This window comes from Corythoichthys intestinalis, chromosome 2, assembly GCF_030265065.1.
Source record: "Corythoichthys intestinalis isolate RoL2023-P3 chromosome 2, ASM3026506v1, whole genome shotgun sequence".
NCBI lineage: Eukaryota > Metazoa > Chordata > Actinopteri > Syngnathiformes > Syngnathidae > Corythoichthys > Corythoichthys intestinalis.
In genome coordinates, this window is record NC_080396.1 from 24,393,341 (window position 1) to 24,411,512 (window position 18,172).

The 18,172-nt window shown below is 39.4% G+C and overlaps 1 protein-coding gene across 12 annotated transcripts in view; it reads right to left on the reverse strand.

Moving 5' to 3' along the window:
* Nucleotides 1-18,172, reverse strand: part of LOC130906756 (membrane-associated guanylate kinase, WW and PDZ domain-containing protein 1-like) — a 183,678-nt gene that overhangs the window by 25,626 nt on the left and 139,880 nt on the right. For all 12 annotated transcript variants that reach the window (XM_057821414.1, XM_057821404.1, XM_057821396.1 and 9 more), the window contains 4 exons: nt 13,515-13,549; nt 8,901-9,156; nt 2,839-2,930; nt 130-325 (listed from right to left, as the gene is read on the reverse strand). In XM_057821414.1, coding sequence (XP_057677397.1) covers nt 130-325; nt 2,839-2,930; nt 8,901-9,156; nt 13,515-13,549 — 579 coding nt within the window. The remainder of the gene's footprint in view (nt 1-129; nt 326-2,838; nt 2,931-8,900; nt 9,157-13,514; nt 13,550-18,172) is intronic.

Consider the following 18,172-nt stretch of genomic DNA (forward strand, 5'->3'; position numbering starts at 1 on the left):
CCAGTGTCCTTTTTAAGTGCATTGTCTTGCTAAGCCCTTTTAATGGGTGTCAACGACTCGCAGATTGTTGCTATTTAAGGCAGGTCTTGGTTGAAAAGTCAGGAACTAACTGTACTTGTAAATGCCCACCTGGGAATCCAGGGGTCTTCCGTCTGACTGTGAGGTTGACGTGGCCCTGCTTGGCTGCCTGCTGCATGAGCTGCACCACCAACTGGTGAGACTTGCCCACCACTGCCGTGCCGTCCACGCAGATTAGCTCATCGCCTGACCGCAGGCGTCCATCCTCATCTGCCGCACCATATTTCACTATGTGACCTATGTAGATCTGCAACAATCGAAAGATACATTGAGTGTAAGATACGTCAAATTAGTGTTGCACCGATACCATTTTTTGCTGCTGATGCAGATTCCGACTCTTGATGTGGTATCAGCCAATGCTAATACTGTACTGATATGTTTTTGTTTTTTTAAAATGCTAAATTATGGTGTTCTTAGTTGATCACAAGTAATAGCTATCACGGCTATGTCAGACACTGATTAACTCATTGGCTACAGCAAATGAATGTTTATTCATTTGCTGGGACATTCATTTGCTGTGAGGGTGAATCTTGGCCAGAGCAAGAATTTTTTTTATTTTTTATCTTAATGGATGCCAATAACAGTGATAGATGTCCAATCCATTTGAAAGTTGGAATGAACTTTCATACGCTGCCGCCTTCACGCTTAAAATAGGGTGACAATATTTTGATTTCCAAAAAAGAGGACACTCGGCCCGGCCTCGAGAAACTTGAATTTATTTGAAGTTCACTCAACGATGCTTATATCACTTTAATATGTTTATAGTGCGCCTCCTCTGTATGGACAGAAAAATTCAGTTTTATTAAAAAAAAATATTGCTATATACCGGTAGTATATATTCAGGGGTGCACATAAGTGGTCCGCATGCGCGCATGCGTACTGGAGGTAGACAAATGCGCTGGGCCTCAACGGTTTCCATACGCTTTTGCGTACCGATGGCTGACCACTGTATTTGCGGCGGACACGAGAAAATCACTTCTCGAAATGTCAAAGAGGCAGGCCCCATGAGTAATTACTTCCGTGTTTCCCCACCCCCGTCAAAAGACAGATGGACGACAGAGACGTCACCGGAGCTACCGGAAAAAAGGACTTTTGCTGAAAAGTGGCGGCAGGAGGTACCATGGCTAGAAGCAAATGCTGCTCGCATGGAAATGTGGTGCAACATTTGCCGTGAGAATCCCAATGTCGTTAATAAGAGCAGCGCATTTTATGTAGGGTCAAAGAATTGTAGCCATCCAAACTTTGAAAAGCACGAAAAAAACAGAGCATGTGGCAATTAAGAAAACTATCGATGTCAAGACAGGACCCCACTCGCCCTATGGACAAGTGGCGGAAAAAAGTCATTGAAGAAAAGCGCCCTGAACTGACAAATGTGTTTTTGCTCGCATTTCACAAAGCTAAACATGCACGTTCAATGAGCTCTTATGAGGAGGACATCCCACTTTTACAAAGGCTTGGAGTTAATGTGGGAGTCGCATATTAATGCCTTTTATTTTGAATTAGTGCTTTTATGTTTATTCCTTTACTTTTCACTTCAAAGTAATGGCAATTTTGTTGTGCCAGTTGTTGTTAATCAAGTGTTAATTGTTTATATAATGAATTAAAGGTAATTGGCTCTAAGTAAAGCTTATCATAATTTTTTCGCATCAGGCGGGTCGGCTCTCAAGCTCAATGAGGACCAAGTCACATCGCCTGGTCCTCCTCTGAGAACCTGGGCAAAAAAAATATGTGCACCCCGTATATATTATATACTATATGGAAATAAGTTTTTACTCAATAGGCATTATTCTTACTAAAACATAATCAAACAATAAAAACGCAAAAAAAAAAAAAAAAAAAAAAAAAAAAAAAAATCGAATGAAATAATGACCAAAAAAAAAAAAATCATGATATCAGACCCGTGGAAATATAGTACAGTCAATACAGACACACAGTAGGCTATGTGCCACATACTGTAAACATTTTTATAAATTACTATCACGACAACTGTCGTTGAGAAATTGTTATTCCCACTCAATTTTTGCTCTCATTCAGTGTTCTAGATTGCACGCAAACAATAACCAAAATAAACTGACAAATAATTCAAGAAGCATGTTTCCAAACGCAGCAGTTCAAAATTATGTTTCCCATAATGCCTAGCGCGGCTTAGCTCACTGATAGCTACCCTATTAGCAAGTACCGGGAGACGAGGCAAAATCAAAGTTTGCTATAAAAGTTTACAATCATCGGCAGCGCAACGATGCGACACCAAACTGGATTTTACAAATCACGCCAGTACAAAGCTGCGACAGAAGTCAACAGTTGCCATTATATATGTTTTTATCGTAAAAAAAACTTAGAATATAATACTAACATTCAATGAAATACACGAAAGCAGAACAATAATACAAGACTAATACAACATACTGCATCTTTTTGAACACGTATAACCCAATACAAAACAAAAGACACATGAGCAACATGTGTACGGAACACTATAAACGTCTCTTAGAACTACTCCTTATCGTAGTTTGTAACTGCCTGTTCAACAAGTGACCAGCGAGCAGTATTTGGAAGCTAGCTCTCAAAAAGTACAATTTTTTTCTTAGTACTCCGCGATACCAATGACGTCATTTTAGTGCCGTATTGGTACCGATACTAGTATCTGGATTGGTGCAACACTACTTCATATACATAGGGGATTAAATCAATTTCATCAACATCTAAAATAGATTGATTACTGCATTGTATTGACTTGACTAGAAAACTAGAGATACTTACAGGCTCCCCAGGCTCATTTCCCCCAAGGATACGGAAACCAAAACCTGTATCCTTTCGCCAAAGGAAAATATCCTGCTCCTGGCAATCTGGCACTGAAATACAAAGAGAGGAAATGTGAAACTGTGCCGAAAAGATGCCTGATACTAGGGGTGCACGATATCCATTTTTTGAAACCGATACCAAAATCGATAACTTCCTGCTCCTGAAGGCCGATACCGATACGATAACCGATAACATATATATAATTTTTCAATGTATATTCACCTGAGTTTTTGAACACCTGTAGGTAAAAAATACTAGTGGCTAGATCTGCCTTTGACCAAACCAGAATTTTCATGATGACATGAACATTATTATAATGAACAAAACAGAGACAAAAACAGTTTTGACTTCAGATAATTCAATTCAATTTCAATTCAATTCAATTTTATTTGTATAGCCCTGGATCACAACAACGTTGTCTCAAAGGGCTTTGCAGAGGCAATATGAGAGACAACAGATAAAGTGCCCATATTAATTTTTTTCAAATAAATATAATTTGAGTCGATCACAGTCAATAAGTCAATATCATTGACGATGTGTTCCCCTGAACTAGGTATGTGCCGGTATGAGATTTTGACGGTACGATAACCGTGAGCAAAAATACCGCGGTTTCACGGTATCAGAGTATTGCAATTATAGCTCCAAAAATTTTTTAGATGTATGGGTTAAAAAAAAACCTTTTTTCCATTGAACAGGATTTTTTTTTTCAGACCACAGTTGCAAATTGGAACATGAATATATTGTTAAAATAAATAAATTTTCAAAATATATATATATATTTATATTAAATAAAATAAATCAAAATAAATTAAATAAAATGAATAAATAAAACATTATAAATAAAATTAAAATAAATATAACTTATAGACTATACTCACAGCCACAGCTCAAGTTGCTCAAGATTAGAGCAAGAACAAAATAATTTCTATAAAAAAGTAAAAACACTTCTGAATAAAATTTTTAAAAATTTATACTGCATGACTTTTTTTTTGAGGGTGGAGGGTGAATTTTCGCCATTTTCAGCCACTGTGTCAACTCTAGTCTACATGATGTCATGCCTCTGTGTTAAAAAGAACATTTCATAAGTTAGTTAAAAATGTATAAGTTAGTTAAAATGTCAATATTGTTGTGGAAAGGTTTCATCTAAAAAAAAAAAAAAAAAAAAAAAAAACATTCGGAGTGAGACCTCTCCTTGATCCAGCGAACGTGGATTTGTGCTTAGGGCAAGATCATCTTCCACAATTAGCGATCTTTGACGCTATCACTTTTTCCCCTTCATTCAAGCGAGTCAAGCTTGTTTTCTCACTTTGCGACTGTAACACTCAACGAAGTTGCTCTCCCAGCTAAGCCTAGGCTAAAATTCATCTTTGTAAGCTTTTAGTTAGTTTGTATATTGAATTTGAAAGGAAAATGTGTGTTTTGTTTTTGGCTAACTTTTTCCATGGTGCTAATCTGTTGAAGCTACTCACATGGAAAAATCTAATTGTACAACATTTTAAATTTATTCATTTTATATATTACACTTACCATGATTTGAGAGCTCAATAAATTGAAGAACAGTACGCCTTATGTTTGGAGTATTTGTTTTTGGGTTAGCTGGCTGTCTAGCCGATAGCGTCACTTTCACACACAGCAACAAACGGGAGGGGGTGAGCGCTGCTGCGCCAAGCCGCTTCTGGCTGCATTTTTGACACAAGAAAAATAGCGAATACCGTACTACGGTCTAACGGAAAATTTTAGTGGTTTTGAAACCGCGCCTTTTTCACACCACAGTAAACCGTGAAACCGGTAACCGGCACATGCCTACTCTGAGCAATGAGCACTGATCTAAAACAAACAAATTCAACAGGTATTGTGCTTTGTCAGCAGATAAAACATTTGGTGCAACAGGAGAGGAGACTTTTGTCGTCTCGGTCCATGAAACAACTTTCTTAACCTGGCAATTAGAGAACAGCAAGCCTATCAATAAACAAAAGGCCTCTCAAGAACTTCTAAACATAACACTGCAAAATGCAAACATTTGCTAAGTGCCATAGTAAGGTTTTTAACTCCGTGAAGGAAAAATACGGCCTCCAGAACAGTAACAAAACTTTGCATACAGGCAAAACAGGAGTGGAAACAACGAACACATCCCAATCCGACACTGTGCCAAAAATATCACTAATACCTAGGACCGATAATGTATATTGTTATCGGATTTATTGGGATGACGTCATAATTCCTATTATGGGACCGATAATTATCGTGCACCTCTACCTGATACATACTCCACTCCCTGATCAGCCTCTACAGTAATCAATGAAAACATTTATGTAACTGCAATTGATAGCGTTTGGCGTCTATTTTGTACATTAAACAGACATTTATGGTTGTTTGTCCAATTATTGATCAACTAAATGTGCCTGCTCCGGATTGTGGGCGGGCAGGATGAACAACTGCTGTTCACCTTGCTGAGCAAGAGTGGCTTCTTGCATGAAGAAAATAAATGAGGCTACACACTTACTGGCTGCAACCTTGTCACATTGGCTGAGCACAATGAAAGACCACTAAAAACAAATTCCTTACATTAATCTGTATCGAGCTGACACTGACCGCATTTGTGTGTCGCCACAAATCAGTAAGGGAAATAAAACACTGGGACTTGGTGTTAGTACAGTATATTCAGTCTACAGGATGAAGATTTCCTGTTGTCTGTATGGCTGCTTCATCATGACTGTAGCTCATTGGCCTGTCCGTTCTCTTAATGTTAATTTAAATGATGTTGGCTGTAATTACCCTTCAGATGACCCTTGCTTCCTCAGTAGCATCAAAGCTCAGTTGATGACATAAAACTAGCTTAAAAAGGCAAAAATACCATTAAGATGAACATGCTACATAAAATTGTACCATTTTCGTTTTTAGCAACTTGTACTGTACATTTACCAAAATTAAATTTTAGAATGATACATTAAGTGTTATTGTACATTAGCACCATATCACAACACGCATGCTACAACTGTAGCAGGCGTGTTTTTTTGTGCCTGAAGCGAGACATGCTTATTCTTTGACTATATCAAAATTATACACTCTATGCCTACATCATTCAGTCGGAACAAAGTGGTATTACATTCTTTATTCTACATTATTTTTCATAAAATTTAAATGCTTCTCTGTCATTGGTAATCGATTAGTGAGTGTGTTGGTGGGCAAGTGTCTACATTAAGACCTCGCGTGACCATTTGTGCATGGATTTGTCGGAAGCACACAGTGAAAGCACTCATTTTTTTTGTATAAGGCGTAAAACACTGACAAGACTGAAAAAGCAGTTTCTGCTCTTGCATCCCTCTAAAAGAAACTGCTGTATTTTAAGTCAAAACAACTGTTGTATTTGATAGAACAATATGCCTATATGCTGCCATAGCAGATTCATGACGCATTAAGCCCCCAAACTATTTTTAATTTGTCCGTTTTACCCTGGAAACCCCCGTTTAAAGACGTCACGCAACCGCTTTTGTTTCAACCCAGCCATAAAACAAAGGTAATTAATTTTATTTATTATTCAAAATGTCAGTTATTTTTAGCTTAGAATCATTAATTGATGTCTAATATTTCGTTTAAAAAAAAAGGACTTTAAAAAATTATTCACTCGCATATTTTAAACTTTTAAACAAATGACGTCACAATGAAAAAAATGGTGTCTGTAAAAAACTCACGGATATCTACCTCATAACTATCGCTTAATTGTATTTTTTTGTTACTGTTGCATTTCCTCCGATATGTTAGATAAGTAATCGATCCAAAGGAAAAAAAAAAAAAAAAAAAAAAAAACATTTAAAAGGGTAAATATATGAAAATGAAAATCTCGACCACTCCTTGATGTCTGCGATTTCTGCATCGCAGCCCTTGTTATATTACCATGTTTCACTCCAAAAATCCCCCCAAAATCCGGCTTTGGTCATTCACAGCTGTGCCTTGACACCCGGTGATACATGCTACATGGAGTTTATGGATCGAAAAGAGGTAAGAACGCGATAATATCTCGTTAAAAATCATGGCGTCTTCAATTCTGCTCTCGCGTGCTGTCAACTCCAGTTAGGGTTTTGCTGTTTATTTATTTATTTTTTTTTAGATGCCCTTCTTTTCAAAAAATTTCTTCCCCCAGAAAATTGAGATTTTAAGCTTTCCAATGATGTATCACACATGCATATAGGACAATTTTGAAATTTGGCCAAATTAGGGGTCTCAGAGGGGAACAGAGTGTTTTCCGCCATAAGAAAGAAAAAAGAATTCCATGCGAGGTCACCTTTAACTTAACTAGATTCCATTCACTTTTACTAGAAAAATTATCACACTAAGCAGGTTATACTTCAGCATGAACCTTGAATACGCAGACAGAATTGGGCCTCTTTGAGAATCTTTGTCTCCTTCTTCTTCCAGTGTGGTTTTTTTCATCCTCCACATATGACTCTAGAGCTCCTCCAGGGGTTATCAAATACATACACTAATCAGCCCCAGCTTAAAGCAGGCCTTTCTGGGCCCAGTTAATATTTAATCAGCAGAAGTCCTAGATTCTACGGGCTGCCATTATTATTAACCACTCCTGCACTACACAACAGAGAGCTCACGTCTATTGGCAATAACATAACACAGCAGATGTGTGATATATGAGGGGCGAAGTGAATAATGCAATCATTTCAAAAGGATGTGGCTTTTATATTGCTAATCAGCGACCTAAAAATGACTGAAAACGGTAGAAGGGGACAAGACACCTTTTATCTGTGGCCCTTTAATCTTAAAATTGACTGGAAGTTTTTATGAGTTGAAGCAATTGGCGGAAGACCTCACAAAAATCTTTTTGAAATGAAATTTACCGTACGGCTGCTTTACATAATTTTTGTGCAGAATTTTGACCATATATTCAATTGGTCATGGCATTTATGTTGCTAAATCATAAGCAGTCTGATGTTGATTTTATTTCATAGGGAAGGGTGGTGCCGCACAAAAAGGCAGCCCCCCAAAATGACTGAAATGTAAAGAATTTATCTGTTTATTTTAGTTGCCACAAACGCAATAGCCATCAAAAGGCTGTTGTTAGCCCACCCGCAGGGAGGGCTCAAAACGTCACTCGATTTCTTCTTCTTGGAGAGAAAAATAACTGAAATAGCTATTTCTCTATTATATGTGGATGTATCAATAACATTTTGTAGGTATATTCAAGGAATGTATCTGCGTTAATCCTCCTAGCCTGATTTTTTGTTTCTTTGTTTTCAGGGTTGAATAGTGTGGTACCTTTTTCATATCCCATTTAGCACAAGACTGTTATTTGGCATGACCATGCCATTTATTTAGCTATTAGAGAAAAATACTTGGATGAAAAGAATATCCTGTAAAAATATTGGAGTAGAGAGACGGAAACAATGAAATTTTGTGGTTCTCTTCGTCGCATTTTCCTCGTTCTGAATAATTCCCCCTCAATGGGCTGCATACTAAATCAGATGAAATCGTTACTCTGCTGACGTCATCCAACTGTTGGGGACGCTAGAGCCCTATAATGGTAGGCGTGGCTAACGGGCAGATTAAAAGACTAATTTCTCGTCATCTGCGCTTTGCTAAATTGTTGTATATAGTCGAATTGTCTCAAAATATGATTCTAATTCACATAATAATGCTATTTAAGACTTTTCTTCCCCTGTCGTACGCACTTTAATTCAGTCACTGCCATTGACGATCTAATCTCATCCAAATCTAAGTTAAAATGGATTGGGAGTCTGTCACTGGCTGTCAACGGCAGGGAATGAGTTAATGTTCTTGTCAAATATATGTCTAATAGTGCATATTCCTCAAGAGTACACAAACGCAAAGCCTACGTCAATGCATTCATGCAGGTGGTCATGTGTTTCAAGGACTCTCCTCACCACTAATGCAACTCTGTCGTGATTCATCCTGCAATAATTTGTCAAGACCACTTAATACACAAATCACACATAGAGCTTTAATACGGCACTTAAGTACCATAAATATTAACAATCGGCGTTACTCACATCTGCTCTCGTACATGCTCCTTGACTGCGCCCAGATCTTAAACGGGTCTGGCTTCTTCTGGAGGGTAAGGGTTCCATCTGCAGGATCGTGGGGGGGCAAGCCTGGCAGCGGCTGGGTGGGGGCAGCGGGAGTGGGTACTACAGCCTCGCTGGGCATAGTAGAGGGCGCGTGGCTAGGTGAGTCCGTGTGGGCGCTGCGATGGCTGCACACGCTGTGTTGGGAGCTGCTCTGGCTGTCCTTTCTTTCTAACTGATGCTGAATGCATAAGAAAAAGAGGGTGTGTGGAGAGGTGTGGGTACAAAAGAGTAGAAGATGGGGGCAGAGGGCAAAGTGATAAGCGCGTCATTTTCAGAGTGAAGATTCAGCAGTGGAGAATGTAGCGACATTCAAGGTTTTCTATTTTGTAGTATCAGCACTAAGTATTTCTCGCTCAGAATTTTCGCAATTGAAAAGATTCAGTTGCCATGGTTGCAAGACAGTTGAAATTGTCAGAAAGTCTTTCTTATGAATCCAACTGTTTTGTTTAGTATAAAAAATCAAGGTTAATCTCAATTGTAAAAGAATGAGTGGAAGAAATCCAAAGAAAAATGCCATTTCTAATGCTTCTTGTGAGGTAAAATGATAACATGGTGATTGAAATCATAAAAATACATCTACATTTTCACTCTGAGCGGGTCTCATTTTAAATGAAGTTCGAAAATATGTTTCTCTTTGGCTGCCATTGACAACAATAGACATCCAATCCATTGTGACTTGTCATAAGAGGTGTTTTTAACTTATTGGCTCCCTTTGAGAGCAATAGACATCATTTGAACTGAGAGGGGTGCCAGCGAATGTTCATTCGTTGCCACCTCTCAAGGTTCAAATGGATTGGACGTCAACTAGTGATAAACTAATATAAATTTACAGCAGATGGATAAAAAGAGCCTCATAATTGGACATGTTTTACTGACTACCAAAGCACATAACCTGAAAAATACGCCTGCGCTGGCAGTGAATGAGGTAATGGCTTGACGGTCATTATCCCATATTGTGAAAGCATTTCTTTATCTTCTGATTCAGCAAAGGCCAACATTTCTCTCGAGGTGAATTCATAATTATCTAGTTGTGTATCCCTAAATGTCACAAACAAACTTTATTAGATTTACCTAACTTATTTTATTCACAATTAATCATATAACCAATCTGTTGTCATATTGACAGGTAACTAAGACAGAGGTCCAATAAAATGAGGCACATCTTTTCCTAAGGGCTTTTCTATATGCTTGATGGGATGAGAAAAATACAACTGGTCTTGCATATGGGAGTTTATACTCATCATCTATTAGATTCCAAACGGTAACGGTTTTGTGCCGACACAATGGCACACATGGCGCGATATTCTTCTGGCATATTACAGGGGGGAGGAGTGGCTTTGTCGCCTTTCCTCTACGGAAAACTAATACAAAGGGACAGACAGACAATGCTAGTGGTGCCCTCTCGTCATCGGTCAATGTTCCACGTGAACATGGTTGATAGCCCGTTGTAAAAATAATCCTAATCCAAATGTTCCAGGAGTAGGTGCTTTTAACTCTAATCTTTTTCTTCCATTAAACTGTGCAAATTGAACCCAGCGCTGACCTTACATGTCCAGAGGAAACACCTTTGCAGTTGCTTTCCTGAGGTTTATTAAAGTGACAATCATTTAAAGCTGCACTGGTATCCCTTCTGGGTCTGTATTGATTTTTTTTAGATTGAAGTGAGTGGTAAAAATGGGGAGTTGTTTGTTTCTCAAAGAGGTCTCATTAAGGTCCTTGTCCAATTCATCCTTCATTACACTTCTTTTCTACCATAACGGTCTCAAGACAATGAGTTTATCACCGATTTCTCTCTCACTCTCAAAGAAAAAAAATTAACTAAACACGTGTCTGTTATTTTTATGTGCTTCTAACCGATGTCAACGGTTGAAAATAGCATAAAACCAAATAGCGAGCTCTTTTTAAGACTTTTAACTATCTGAGAAATGTCTTATAAAAATTTTTCTTGACTCTCCGAGAGACTCGAGTCATAACGGTCATCTCAAAAAGTCTGTATAATTCAGTTTGATTTAAATGGCAACTGATTTTCAAACAATTGACATTTATTTTGATAATCAATTTATCATTTAGATATCTTTTTGATTTGAAATTGAAATGAAATCTTCATCTCCATAAAGCTTTTCAGCAGATGGAAGCATGAAGTGCTCCAAAATCTCCTGATAGCTAGCTGCATTGACCCTGCCCTTGATAAAACACAGTAGACCAACACCAGCAGGTGACATGGCACCCCAGACCATCACTGACTGTGGGTACTTGACACTGGACTTCAGGCATTTTGGCATTTCCTTCTCCCCAGTCTTCCTCCAAACTCTGGCACCTTAATTTCCGAATTACATGCAAAATTTGCTTTCATCTGAAAAAAGTACTTTGGACCACTGAGCAACAGTCCATTGCTGCTTCTCTGTAGCCCAGGTCAGGCGCTTCTGCCATTGCAAGCACACGCCTGTGCACGGTGGCTCTGGATGTTTCTACTCCAGACTCAGTCCGCTGTTTCTGCAGGTCCCCCAAGGTCTGGAATTGGCCCTTCTCCACAATCTTTCTCAGGGTGTGGTTCCCTCTTCTGATTGTGCAGCGTTTCCTGCCACACTTTTTCCTTCCCAAGTACTTCCCACTGAGGTGCCTTGATAAAGCACTATGGGAACAGCCTGTTCGCTCAGAAATTTCTTTCTGTGTCTTAGCCTCTTGCTTGAGGGTGTCAATGATGGCCTTCTGGACAGCAGTCAGGTTGGCAGTCTTGCCCGTGATTGCGGTTTTGAGTAATGAACAAGGCTGGGAGTTTTTAAAAGCCTCAGGAATCTTTTGCAAGGGTTTTGAGTTAATTTGTTGATTCAGATCATTAGGTTAGTAGCTTCTTTAGAGTACCTTTTCATGATATGCAAATTTTTTGAGATAGGGATTTTTGGGTTTTCTTGGCTTTTTTGCCAAAATCATTAATATTAAAACAATAAAAGCTTGAACTACTTCAGTTGTGTGTAATGAATCTAAAATATATGAAATTCTAATGTTTATCAGTACATTACAGAAAATAATAAACTTTATCACAATATGCAATTTTTTTTAGAAGGACTAGTATTTTTGTTTAATAACAATAATAACAAAGAACAAATATTTAAAAACATTTTTGACTTTGTAGAAAACAATGATCACCATGTTTCAGACCAAAACAACTCAATGAGAGCGAATTTGTCAGAATATTTCCTGCACTGCCAATTTCTATGTCCTGTTTAATTAATAAATGATGAAAATAAAAAGATTTCATCTCAGTCGATCCATTGAAAAAAATAATGACATATTAATTCTTTGTTTAAAATAATCATTCAGCGTCCTTCTGCACTGAAGAATTACAGCTTTCTGGGGCTGCAACTGTTATTCAAGAAGGTGGCAAATATGCACGCAGATATTTTTCTGCATTAAACTGTCTAGTCAGTTCTCTCTCTCTTATTATTGCACCACTTTTGGTTCTTAAAATACAGTTTGGAAAGATGACGTATTCACAGTCGTAAGCTTTTGTTAAGTATTATAGCCTTTCTCTTGTCGGTAACTCTGCAATAAAGCAGACTGAATGGACATGACTAAGGAGAAGGAAACTCAAGCAAGTTGTGGTTTTTGAGATGGAAGAATTTCGCCTGACAGCGACCATGTGGCCAAGTCGCACCCTGTCAAAGCAGCAAAGGCACAACCATGAGATGGCCATGCCAAGTGACCTATCACTGTCAATTAAATAACATTAAAGCCATTGCAACAGTAGGAAGGTTATTGATCTGTTTCCTTACATTCAGTGTTATAATTGGTACTATGCCAAAGTTACTGTGTTGTGCCCGATGGATAATGGACTTACACTTGTATAGTGCCTTTCCACCTTCAAGATAAACAAAGCACTTTGACACTATATCTTTCATTTACCTACTGATGATGCAGCATTAGGAGCAACGTGGGTCTCAGTACCTTGCCCAAGGATAGTTAGAGGAGCTCACTAGGGATTGGAATCAAACTCACAACCTCTGGGTTGGGGAATGACTACTCTACCACTGAGCCACGCTGCCCTACAATGTAAAAACAATTTTTAGCCTAATGAGTACTTATGAATTTAGCCTCTATCACTGTCAATGGCAGCAAATGTATTGATGTTGATTATCTTTGTGTGTATTTTTTCAGCAATGCGAGCACATGCTTTGGTATGAGAAATGGAGGATTGTGTAAGGTTTTGACAGAAAGCCTAACATAATCAAATAATTTGAGTGACAAAATGTGCTCTAAATGAGATGTGCCCTGACACCCCCACACTGACAGCTTGGCACTGCTGAACTACCCTCCTAGACTTTGCTTAAACAGTCACAGGACAGACGCACAATTTTAAAAGAGCACAAATGAAGAACAGTGGTGGTGACAGGACAAAGAAAAAATGGAAAGCTGTTGTTGCAGAACTGGCGGGAAGTAGTTTGATGCCATCCCATATTGTTGTCTATTGTTCTTTAAATAGAATGCCTCATTCAGACACATGCACACACACCCCCCCACACACATTGTAATACTCACCACCAGCTTTGGACTCCTCTTGGCTGGCACCACTCCTGCAAAGCAGCGGCAGAGAGATAGAGAAATCATTAATGACCTCTCCACTTGCTCACACTTGATAAGAAACTCCGAGGTCCAAGTGGACAAACCCAACTCCCCGCAGCCCGACAGAGCACGAGCACTTCTCTCCCTCCACTCTGGGCGACTCTGCCCGAGAAACAGCGAGCGCCTGGGTTTCTCGCTGATCTAAGTGATCTCCTCCCCCTGTGCCTATTCCCGCTCTGCTCAGCGCTCTCGGGCTTGCAATTCACTGAGGAGCTTCCTACGTTTGACAGGTTGACTGATGGTGAAGCGGCAGCTCGGGATGGCCATTCTCAGCTACAGGTCTCCACGTGAGCTCAAGCTAGAGACCACCCACTACAAACACCCCCAGGATTGCTCGGTCAGTGATATGGTGAGCTCTCTCACTATATCAAAAGGAAAACTGAGCCGCAGTCAGTATATAGTGAAGCACATTGCTGATGCCGCTTCATGCCTTAGTTTTGCTCGTCGTTTTCTCCCCCCTCCTCATCTACTCTGCCACCACACCCCCTTTCTCATACAGCAGTTAACATAGAAGATCAATCTCATTTGTGCTGATGAAATATTAATAGTATAGGCAGTGTGGGGAATAAGCCACATTCCCACTTCATCGCTTCCTGCTCACACACAATCCACCTCAGCAAACATGCATCATGATTCATCTGCGTGTTATCAATTCCCACTGATTGTTTATCCTCCCCATACCAAGAATATGCTTAGGTTTTTTTTCCCCAAAAACAGTCCTTCTCCCTTGCTGTTGCTGCTACGTATTACAGCAGCGCCCGTATGCGCGTGAGACAAAAATAGAAAAATGAATGCATGAACGGCATCAGGCAGGACTGGGACAAAGAGTAGCGGTTGCCAAGGAAATCAAACAGTAGCATTTTTTTCCACCCCAACACATTCATTCAAGACAGTCTTACAGCTGTATTTCACAGATGCATTATTTTACTCTTTCACTATCATACTCTTTCAGCATTATTTCAAAGATTCATTTTTTAAATTCATGAACGCCACTGAAAGCGATAGGCATCAAATCCATTTCAACTGGGATGGCTGGCATTGAAAGCTTACAGTGCCCTCCATAATTATTGGATTTATAATAATTATGTATGTGTTTTTTAGCTTCTAATATTTTTTTTTTTTTTAAATAATATGGGACCTTAATGGAATAAAAGAGAAAAATCCAACCTTCAATACAAGTTTATTTATTAGATTTGGCCATATGTTTAGGGTCATTGTCTTGCTGAAAGACCCAGTGACGACCCATCGTCAACTTTTGGGCAGAGGGCAACAGATTTTGATTTAAAATGTCCTGGTATTTCAAAGCATTCATGATGCCATGCACCCTAACAAGGTTCCCAGGGCATTTGGAAGCGAAACAGCCCCACAGCATCACTGACCCACCCTCATACTTCACAGTGGGTATGAGGTGCTTTTCAGAATGCGCATCTTTTGTGGCACGCCAGACCCACTTAGAGTTTTTGTTGCCAAAAAGCTCAATCTTGGTCTCATCTGACCAAAGCACACGGTCCCAGTTGAAGCCCCAATACCGCTTGGCGAACTCCAGACGTTTGCGTTTATGATTGTGAGTGAGGAAAGGTTTTCTCCGTGCATGCCTCCCAAACAGCTTGTTGGCATGTAGACAGCACCTCATACTCACTGTGAAGTATGGGGGGTGGGTCAGTGATGCTGTGGGGCTGTTTCGCTTCCAAAGCCCCTGGGAACCTTGTTAGGGTGCATGGCATCATGAATGCTTTGAAATACCAGGACATTTTAAATCAAAATCTGTTGCCCTCTGCCCGAAAGCTGAAGATGGGTCATCACTGGGTTTTTCAGCAAGACAATGACCCTAAACATATGGCCAAATCTACACAGAAATGGTTCACCAGACACAAAATCAAGCTCCTCCCATGGGCATCTCAGTCCCCAGACCTCAACCCCATTGAAAACCTGTGGGGTGAGCTGAAGAGGAGAGTACAGAGGAGAGGACCCAGGTCTCTGGATGATTTAGAGAGATTCTGCAAAGTGGAATGGCTGAAGATCCCTCTTTCTGTCTTTACCCATCTTGTAAAACATTATAGGAGAAGATTAGGTGCTTTTTTGTTGGCAAAAGGGAGTTGTACAAAGTATTAACACCAGGGGTGCTAATAATTGTGACACACATTATTTGATGTCAAATAATTATTTCTTTATGTGGGATTTTTTCCCCACTGAATAAATGCACTCGTATTGAAGGTTGGATTTTTCTCTTTTTTCCATTAAGGTCCCATATTATTTAGAAAAAAAATTATTAGAAGCTAAAAAACACATATTTATTATACATCCAATAATTATGGAGGGCACTGTATGTCTCAATGCTATTGACAACGCAACTTTCAAACCATTTTGACTGGAAGGCGCTGGCAGTGATAATTGTATATTTAGTTTAAAAAAATGTTTTACCCAAAAAAAAAAAAAAAAAAAAAAAAAAAAAGCGGCCCTTCAAATTAATTAACCCTTTCATGCACAAATTAAGATTTTTTCTAAAACTTTTTTTTTTTTAATTAATTACATTCATCTAGGACAGAGGTCTCAAATGTGTAGCCCACGGTACACTACACCACGCCTTCCTGTGTGGAGTTTGCATGTTCTCCCCGTACCTTTGTGGTTTTTCTCCGGGTACTCTGGTTTCCTCCCACATCCTAAAAACATGCATGGTAAGCTGCGTGAACACTCTAAATTGTCACTAGGTATGATTGTGTGCGAGAATGGTTGTTCGTTTCCTTGTGCCCTCTAGATTGAAAGGCAACCAATACAGGATGTACCCCGCCTACTACCCGTGGTTATCTGGAATTGGCTCCAACACCCCCGCGACCCTCGTGAGGATAAGCAGCTCGGAAAATAAATGAATATTATGTAATATTACTGGTGCCCGCACATATTTTGAAATGGGCAATAAAAAATGTATAATACACTGTATATGTATTTTCAATGGCCTATACAATTTAATGGGCTGTGGAAGTGAAGTGGGCCTTATCTAAATCTCAGAATAAAAAAGAAAAAGACAAACATATTACACTGGTACAGAAACCAAAAAGAGTGCATGCCTTTTTTCTTGGCTAATTTTGACCTGTTTCAACTGTATAAGTGTTTATGTGCTGTAGGCTTGTGGCGTGACTAACATCATGTTTGTGTAACAATGGCTATCCTCGCAAGTAGTGTCATTTTTCAGTGTTTAAACATGATTTTCTCCGTTATCATAACTCTATGAAATTTGTGATTTTCACATTTAGATTATTTGTGCAACCGTCTTTCACATGAAAATCATTTACAAATAATAGGTCTTCACTTTTCCTTTAAGAAGGTGACAATAACACCAATGCAAGGCAACAGACATCCAATCCATTTGGACTGGGAGGCCCAAATGGATTGGACATAAAATATATCGGTGTCATTGACAACCAATTAGTTAATTTACAAAAAAAACAAACAAACAAACAAACAAAAAAACATTAAAGCCGCTAGACCAGTATGGTTGCTGTTACATTTCCTTAGTTTGAGTGTTATAAGTGGTAGTATGCCGAAGTTACTGTGTGGTTAATGTAAAAACAATTACAGTGGGGAGAACAAGTATTTGATACACTGCCGATTTTGCTGGTTTTCCAACTTGCAAAGCATGTAGAGGTCTGTAATTTGTATCATAAGTTCTCTTCAACTGTGAGGGACGGAATCTAATACAAAAAAACAGAAAATCACGGTGTATGATTTTTAAATAATAAATTTGCATTTAATTGCATGAAATAAGTATTTGATACATCACAAAAATCGAACTTAATATTTGGTACAGAAAACTTTGTTTGCTATTATAGATACCAAACGTTTCCTGTAGTCCTTGACAAGGTTTGCACACACTGCAGCAGGGATTTTGGCCCACTCCTCCATGCAGATCTTCTCCAGAGCCTTCAGGTTTCGGGGCTGCTGCCGGGCAACACGGACTTTCAGCTCCCTCCATAGATATTCTATCGGGTTCAGATCTTGTGACTGGCTAGGCCACTCCAGGACCTTAAGATGCTTCTTACGGAGCCACTCTTTGGTTGCCTTGGCTGTGTGCTTTGGGTCGTTGTCATGCTCTCACTGAAGGAAGGAGGTTGTCAGCCAAGATCTGGCAATACATAGCCCCATCCATCCTCCCCACAATACGGTGCAGTCATCCTGTACCCTTGGCAGAGAAGCAGCCCCAAAAAATGATGTTTCCTCCTCCATGTTTCACGGTTGGGATGGTGTTCTTGGGGTTGTACTCATCCTTCTTTTTCCTCCAAACACGACGAGCCGAGTTTAGACCAAAAACTTCAATTTTGGTCTCATCCGACCACATGACCTTCTCCCATTGCTCCTCTGGTCTCATCCGACCACATGACCTTCTCCCATTGCTCCTCTGGATCATCCAGATGGTCAGTGGCAAACTTCAGACGTGTCTGGACATGCACTGGCTTCAGCAGCGGGACCTTGCGTGCGCTGTAGGATTTTAATCCATGACGGCGTAATGTGTTTCCGATGGTTTTCTTCAAGACTGTGGTTCCAGCTCTCTTCAGGTCATGTACCAGGTCCTGCCGTGT